This window comes from Notothenia coriiceps, unplaced genomic scaffold, assembly GCF_000735185.1.
Source record: "Notothenia coriiceps isolate Sejong01 unplaced genomic scaffold, NC01 NC01_scaffold00000339, whole genome shotgun sequence".
In the NCBI taxonomy this organism is placed as follows: Eukaryota; Metazoa; Chordata; class Actinopteri; order Perciformes; family Nototheniidae; genus Notothenia; species Notothenia coriiceps.
The window spans coordinates 20,472,480-20,481,160 of NW_011333040.1; the positions used below are offsets into that span (position 1 = coordinate 20,472,480).

Sequence of the window (8,681 nt, forward strand, 5' to 3'; positions counted from 1 at the left end):
GTACATGTTTTGTAAAGTGTACATGTTTTGCTTTAAAGTAACTGTAAATAAATAAATACAATTATAATATTTCAGACTTTTGTTTTACACACACATGCACATACTTCAACTTAAGTGCCACTTATTCAAGTCTGCCAGAGTCAGGGAATGGGTATGAATCATAGACTATAAAGGTATAGCCTGCATTTATCAAATCAAGACTATGTAAGTAAAATACATCCCGTTTTCTATACATTAATTTTATGTGATACGAGGTGACAGGACCCTTACAAAGTTCTTAGAGTGATCGTCATCGCCGTTTTTATTTTTCAATAAATAATTGTATGACTCCGAATGTATAAAACTTCCTTGTGCCAAAACACGATACATGTATTATCAACAGTATTCGAGTTCATGTTCTTTAAAGTCTAAATACATTTTTTTTTAAATCATGCAAACCGCAACCTGAGTTACACGCTTATTTCCGTGCGTCTCATTTGCGTATGGGGTTCCTTCTCAACTTTCCGCTTACTTTTTTTCCGGTTACAGTAAACCTCTGAGGTTCTTCTGCGACATGATTGGCTGGTGTCGCCCCGCTAGCTCAGCGTGTGTGTGTGTGTGTGTTAGGAGGGCTTTATAATACAACTACAGTCCTGCTGGTAAGCTTGAAACCATTGTGAACCCAGTCGCCCAGAAGCAGCAGCAGCATCAGCGTGGTTAGTTTCTCTGCTCCAACATGACCTCAGACATTAACACAGGTAAGTATATGAGCCATTAGTTTTAAATGATGACACAGTGATGGTGATCATAGGCCTGTAACTAACTGCTTTCACCTCTACAAATTACTTAATCCTGTTACATGAGAAATCAAAGTTACACTGAGTGAGAAGGCAGTTATGTAAATCAGATAGCCTGTTATGTTTTTGGACCATTTGCATATATTTACACATTTCAAAAGTTGTATTCTAATATACATTCATATTTAAATGTGTCCATCTGCTTATACTTTTCATTGTATATCTTTAAAACACTATTTTATATTGCATATGGGGACTGTTAAAGTGTTATCATATTCATAAAATTGTGGGTAAACTGAGTTGTGGTCATCCATTCTTTAATGACTAGGAATTTATTCAAGAATTGGCCAAAAGTGTTAAAAGTTATTATTTATGTATCACAGTAAGCAGACCAGGTGTTTTACAGGCTATTCAATGTTTTATATGCCTTATGGGCTGTTAATTTTATTTTCACTCGTCAAATGACCTGATAAAACCCACTGACATAAAGTTGTACTGCAGGTTTTGGCTTTTAGCTTTTATTATATTTCAGAGTCACCCAAAATATCTTTGTGTTGAAAGTTGTATCGCAAAGTCTAAGATATGTAGTTTTTTGTTAAAAAATGTTCCAAATATATACGCTTCAATCTCATTATTATAAGAACTTTTCTACTTTTATTTGAGCTTTCTTAAAAAACTAGCGATGTTAACATTTTCCTTCAGTAGAATAAAATGGTTTCTTTCCAATTTTTGTCACATTTTCCACAGACTTGGATCTGGAGCTGGATGGGTTGCTGCAGGAGTTCCAGGATGTGGTGGAGGAGCTGAAGGCCCCCTCTCTGAGCAAACCGCATCCTTACCAGCACGTCTTGCAGGAGGCCAAAAGTCGCACGGGGCTGGGAGACGACAGCGGAGTGGAGGACTCGGATTACAGTGAGTGACACGAAACCATCGCACTAGAACGATGTGGCAGTTAATAAGATAATGTTTGCTTATTGTACAAAGTGTGGATAAAGAAGGACATTATTTACTGCATCATTGTTGTGAGTGAGGTTATCCCCATGGGTGCCGGTTGAGCCCCTTTATCAGCCAAAACAACTGCAGCTTGACTCTTTTAATTTGCATGAAATTAGTATTACAAGGGGACACATCCTTGTACACTTCTATGAAAGGGGCTGTTTTGATCATGACAATAGCTGCGTACCAGAAGGAACTGCAATTATGAATAACACATCTTCTGTAATTGTCTGATTTTTGTTTTTGTTGCTGCTGTTGTGCATTTGTCGAGGGTTATGAGATAAAAGAAGTTTGTGTGTTCCTCTGCTCCCTTGCGTCATCATTATTGAAAGTATTTTTCCCCCCTAATGTTTTAAAAGCCGACAGTGAATACGCGTTTACCTTCATTTTGCTGCATCTTATTCCATTATCTGCTTTAAAATTGTTTGTTATTGTTTGATCATTTGCATGGGCTGGCCTTAGTGCTTGTCTCCTGTTTATTATTTCCGCTCACCCCCTTCTCGCCTGCCTCTCCCCCCAGGCAGCGAAGCTTCTTTGGGAAACAGTTTGAACACCAGCGAGGAGGAGCTTCGCACAGCAGGCATAATGCTGGCACCGAAAGGTACTAACTCCCATCAGCCCATCTCCATTCAGATAGCCCTCCTTCTTACAGTGATCACTATCACTTTTACTCTGATCACTATCGCATCCACACAAAAACCCTCTACTTCAGGCTAGGAGCTCTTTTGTTTTTACACGACAAAGCCCCCTGCCGCTGCGACTGTAACATCTCAGCCCCCCCACCCCCCCACTCTCCAAGCCTCCTGCAGGGGTTATTTGTGCTGTTGTGTAGCTAGGGGATTCACTTAGGTGTATACATGAATGAGAATTGTTGCAATCTGTGACATGTAGATGCAACTGTTACATCTATATGGACTAAAACAAGACATTGTCATTCACAAATGTCAGGGTTTATTCAGATAACCTCAAAGATATTTACATGATTTTACATAGATCCTGGTGGGATCCATCAAGGTGTCTGGGATTTACTTAAAAGCAGCATTATCTCAGTTCTAAGAAAAAAAGATGAGCTTTGGTTCATATGTAACTCTTAGATTAGTTTTCAGATTCTGGTCCAAGGGAAGATACCCCCCAACTGAGCCGCATTTCCCCACAGAAATGTTCCATTGCTTTACGTCAGTTACTACAATTCCTTTTCTTGCTGTCCTCTTTCTGCAGCCAAGCTGGGAGACACAAGGGAACTTGAGAGTTTTATCGACATGTTGGACCGAGAACTTGCAGGTGTGTATTTAAGAGAATTACTCCCCATATTACTTTACCCTTTCTTTATTCCGTTTGCCCTTTAGCTGACAAGCTGCAGGCGGCTGGGTGTAATAGGGGCAGAGACCCGGATTGGAGTGCATGATTTGTTGCACATTGACAGAGTGCGTAGTAGTAGCCACCATGTTTATACCCTGTACTACCCCCCCATCCTGTTTATCTTGGAGCACCTCTTGTGTGTAAATGCCATGCCTGGGGACTCAGGTGGACTATCTGCACGACCTTTAGTGATAATAGTGTACTTGACTACATGAACATCCTGCTATCAGCACTAAAGCAGTGCTGTTTCAGAGGCCTGTGAACACATGGCTTTGTGCACGTACACAAACACAAACCATAAAGAACAACATACATCCGCTGCTATCAGTGGTTTTGACGCTGAGAGAATTAATGTTACCAATGAATCCTAACTCCCCCTGTATCCTTACAAGTCTCAGCTATTAGTCAGTGCATGTTTGAATGTGTGTTAATATTCCTGTGTGGTGCCTTTTTATCTTATTCTGGCTTTTGTAGTTTATTTTTCTTCCCCTCTCTTTTGCAGAGATGTGAACTGAGAAAGAAAGAGAGACACGAAGATGGGGAGAAACAGGCCGTGGGCGACTTGGCTGGCTACCGCAGATCTACACCAGGGCAGATCTGAGGGAACAAATGCTTCACCAGGGGAAAAGGTTAACATCAGAAATTAGAAGGGCACTCCATTCCAAAATGCAAGATCCCCCCCAGACCTTTGGCGACGCCTCGTCAAGCTGGAAAGACGATGCCCCAACAGCTTCAGATCAGAGATATGCGACAAATTACTGAAACTAGACCAACCCTAAACCCTCTGGAGGTACGAGAAAACGCTCCCAGAGCATAGGAAGCATGCTATTGCAAAATGTACATTTCCAATAAGTACAATGGCCCTAAATCCTCAGTGTTATTTATTGTATAAGGAAGCTGGTCCAAATTACAGACGGAACTTTAGTTTTAAATGAATTAAAGTCCAAGAGGTCCAGATCTGTGTATAGGCCATCAAAAGTTATGTATATGCAGACATTTCCAGTGTATATTTCTTGTTAATATTCCTTTCTTTTTTAGATATATATAAATGGTTGTACAGATTTATATAAATAAAGTTACATTTTCATTGAATGCGTATAGATTTCCTTTTTCTTTTTTGTTTTACACATTATATGAAACTACATTTACTGTAAATGTTGTCCCATATTGAGTGCAGAGACAAAGTTGACCTTGCTAGCCACATCTGATCGTAAACACACACAACGTTGAAAGCTTTTCACTTTTCTGAAGAATACTTCTGACAGTAAATTGTATTCAGTGTTCCTACACTTCACTATCCCTGAAATTGACGGTTGGTACTGTCGCGCCACATGTCTCTGGGGCCCTTCACCCATTCTCCTTGGTTTGTACCTATGCTTCCTGTATGTCTGTTCTCATTATGCTTTGAGTTTCACTTCTGCCTCCAACTCAGGAAACCCACACATTTAGCTCAGACACAATGTGAAGCCAGCTTTAAGGAGGAAGTGCGTCAGTGGTGCTTGGAAGAAACAATGCTCACTTACACTTTGAGCTTTAATTTATTATGTCGGGGGGGCTTTGACTCTGCTGTAACTTAATACCACAAATCCAAGCTTTGAACTTCAGGAAGGAAATTGTTTTTCTTTGTTTGATTTCCCTGTGAAAGAGCGCCTTAACAGTTTCTTTGCTGTTATTTTTCCAACATGGTTGTGATTACAGTGCGCTGTCAAATCACTCCACAAGTCTCATCCACTCACAGGTGTCTCCTCCCTGTTGTCAAATCCACACTGCTTAGAGAAACCGCAGAGGCCAGGGTGAATGTTGTGGTTGTAAGATGTGATTTTTCACTTTTGACTTTTAAATTGAGTGGCGTCAGCTGCATAATCCTGCTGAAGTATGCAAAATTATTTTTATTACACTGCTAGAGAACTGCCAGATTTGAGTTGAGGATGAGGCTGAATGAGAAACAACAGTCAACAATCTTTGAAGTATTTTGCTGCACAGCTAGTTGTAATCACACTTTCAGAACGACGACAGCCAAGGAAAAGTTTTGCCCTCGTGGAAACAGAGATGTAATGGACCAGCAGTTTATTGAATCGTCATTGTTTTCTCCTAAAAAAGATCCAGACAGCATGTTGATACGACCCGTCACCTGAGCCAGCGGCCCTGGTGATATATTACAGTTGGACTGCTCGGTGGACCTGCTGTTTGACATCATGTCAGCCGTAGCAGCCAAAGGAAGGAAGGCTGGACATTTAAGATACTGTCCCTTGTCTGTTTATGTCTCATTAAAAGACACTTTGTTCAGAAAGTCCACTGTGTTGAACTGTGGCCAACTATATAACCCTCCTGCCCCGGATAAGAGTTGGCGCCGGTTTGTGGAGAGTGGGGTGTAGTAGTGAGAGCAAATTATCTTAAAATGTGACATTACTGTAAAGCGTAAAGGAAAAATGGGAATAGAAAGATACCAAAAGGGAAAATAAGATTGTTCAAAGAATGGGAAAATACACAGGGGTGGTATAGAGTAACCTTCTCCTCCTGTTTTGTCTGCTCCACTTTGAGAAAGGTGACGATGACTGATTGAGGCCACAGCTGTTCAGCATGGTAACAAAAAAAAGGTGTGTTTTGACATGATGGAACTTTCCTCTCAAAGGTAGGGCATATCCTGTTTTTCAGAGGATAAACGAAAGCAGTGGCAACAATGCAGGAAACGTGATGGTGTAGTAAAGAGGAAACTGAAAGGCTTTCGATTGGACTTCCTCTTTTGTATGTCTAACAATTTTCTAACTGTATTTCTCAGATCTGCAGTCTGGTAGCTGCCAAACCTGCTCTATTCTGAATTGTCCTTTCATTATACACAGCTAATTTTTCTGTATGATTTTCATTAGACTGTTCTTCAGTAGGATCTGATGCTATATTTCAGTTGGTCTTATGGGAATAACTCCCCATTGTTTAGCAAATTACTATGAGACCAGTATTTGATTGGCAGTGCATCAACGTAGGAGGGCAATATGTCGCCTTGTTTAGATAACAGAGCAAATGATGAATGCGCTCAGTTCATTAGCTGATACATTAAAATGAATTGATGTCATGATGAGTGAATAGGCTGGAGAGATGAAGACGTAATAAATATGGTGCACCTCTTTTGACCCTCACACCTATAGACCCAGGCATCTTGGTTATAAATGTCACATAAACTTAAAATCTGTGCACACAATGATGGTTTGCTTTAAACTAGTTAGCAAGCTAATGAAGATGTAATTGAGTATAGCAGAGAGGAGACACTTGTTATTATCAGACAATGAGTAAATGAGGCGGAGATATGGCCTGTGCAGTGAAGCTATAATGGCCGAGATGAGTGCAGCATGCAGAGCACGCAGTCTTCTGTCATCTGCCTGATGAGAGACCGAGCAACGCCTCTCCCCCGAGAGCCCCCCAACGGTCCAGGCTAACAACACTCTCCCAAGGAATTAACTGGCTCAACCGTCCAACACACACACACACACACACACACACACACACACACACACACACACACACACACACTCTAAGTAGTCCGATTCTGACTGGGTGTTACGTAACCCAAGCCAGTCCCTGAGCCAGTATCAAGGACTCGGATCACTGCTTTGTTACTCTTGCACAAATCTCACAAAAGGCAGAATGAGGACATTGAACCATAAAAGGACTTGATGGTGTGAAATAATATCTCTCATATTAAACCACTTCAAAGCCGTGATAGATATTCATATAGGCCATAAATACTGTAAAACATTTTCTTTTGTTATTTTGATATAATGTGATGACATAACAGGAATGTTTTAGAAAACTGACTACAACATTTCTTAGCAAAAGGAGTGGTCCCGTGAGCCATTTTTTATCGGTCCTCAGCAGATTGTAAAAGTATAATGGAATATGGCCCACAAATGAAACTTATATTACTCAGTAGTATTCATGTGTTAATATGTCCACTTTTCAAATAAATTCAGTCAATTCAAGTTTAAAACAATTTCTAACAAATCTAAGTTGATAAGAAAAAAGCCCAATGACCTATTTGTATAAGAAGCTTGAAATCTACCCTTCATATTTCCCCTTAAGCAAGCTGAGGCTTCTGTTTTAAGGAATGAGCTGCCAACAAAATAAATGAAACCCTATGGAGATCTGTGAGGCTGTTCTTAAAGCATATTCAAGTAACAACCATCATTTACCTACATTTGATTGATTTTGCTAATTTTCGTCAACAATAAGTCATAAAATGTCAAACAACAATGTGAGGGTGTGGCAAAGTGTTTTTTCTGTGAAATTTCTCAACAACTACTGGAGGGACTTCCAAGACATTTTGTACACAATTGTTGTGCTCTTCATATGTGAATGAATGAACTGGGAAATCTCCTGACTTTTTATTCATTCATTTTTATTTAATATCATTAAATATCACTGGACATCTTCAAATCCTCACTAAAAACGCACCTGTTCACCATGGCCTTCGGACCCTATTCCATGGTCCCCTGGCTTCCTTTATTTTATTTTATTTTTTCTTGTTTTGTTCGCTCCTCATTGTCTGTTTTGTTTTGTCTGTCCACCATGTACAGCGACCTTGGGTCCCGTGAAAGGTGCTTTATAAATTCCATTTATTATTATTATTATTATTAATATCGTTTTTTGTCTAATACTTTTTTCATGCCTCAAATTAATGACATTCCCATCAGTATTTCCTGTAGTGCTATTAAGAAAATGTTAACTAGCCTCTAAGTATAAGTTCACATTAGAACTATAGAGCTTTTGTTTATGACATGCAAAGTTTGAGTGATATTTGTTTACAAATTGAAGAGTTTACCTCAACGACGCAAAATCAGCATTTTTTCTGTGTTCGTAAACTTATCTTAATTAAGCATATTGACCTGTTGTAAACAAACGTTTAACATCATTACAAACATAAATAACTTCAAGTCCTCTGCAGGAAATTGAAATAGATCTACCAATACTCGACTCACTCAGGAGAAACAAAATCACTACTCCCTCATCTTAAAGTCATCAGTGCAATGGAACATTTTAAATGGCTTATTTGGATTTTTGTGGTTTCTCTCATATAAATCCAAGTCTCTACCTATTGTCATTTCCTGTTTTGGTCTCTGAATCTTCAGGCCTCATTGTATGGGACAGGAAACCAGTATAATGACTGTTAGAGGAATTCATTCCCAAAGAATGTGACACATGCAGCCTTCCATGGAGTTCAAATGAGCCGTTACGTCACTGCTGACTGGGGATTCTTTGACGCCACTTCACCCTTCCTCTTTCAACTCAGACAGGCAATTTACTTGAATTCATTTCTGAAACTCAAGCAAACAGCATAGAGTTTATCAAAGTACTCAAATATAGAAATCACTAGATTCTTGGATTGGGAAGAGCGTCTGTACTTTGAATGTTCCAATCTAAGTGCTAGTTATATATTGAACACTAGTGAGAATAGGGAGTAAAACAAGAGTGCTGTGAGGAGATGCAGATGTGTGAACGGAAGTGACAGTGAACATAATGTTTTGCCAATGCCATAGAGGGAAAACTGTGTTCTGTATT

At 39.6% G+C, this 8,681-nt stretch overlaps 1 protein-coding gene across 1 annotated transcript; it reads left to right on the top strand.

Moving 5' to 3' along the window:
- The first annotated feature begins 628 nt into the window (after positions 1-628).
- On the top strand, positions 629-4,223 carry LOC104948504 (regulator of cell cycle RGCC). Its single transcript, XM_010774710.1, has 5 exons — positions 629-737; positions 1,524-1,688; positions 2,293-2,373; positions 2,991-3,053; positions 3,634-4,223. Exons 1-5 carry the CDS (start codon positions 716-718, stop codon positions 3,639-3,641), a joined length of 339 nt encoding a protein of 112 aa, XP_010773012.1. The 5' UTR covers positions 629-715; the 3' UTR covers positions 3,642-4,223.
- Positions 4,224-8,681: the final 4,458 nt, after the last annotated feature.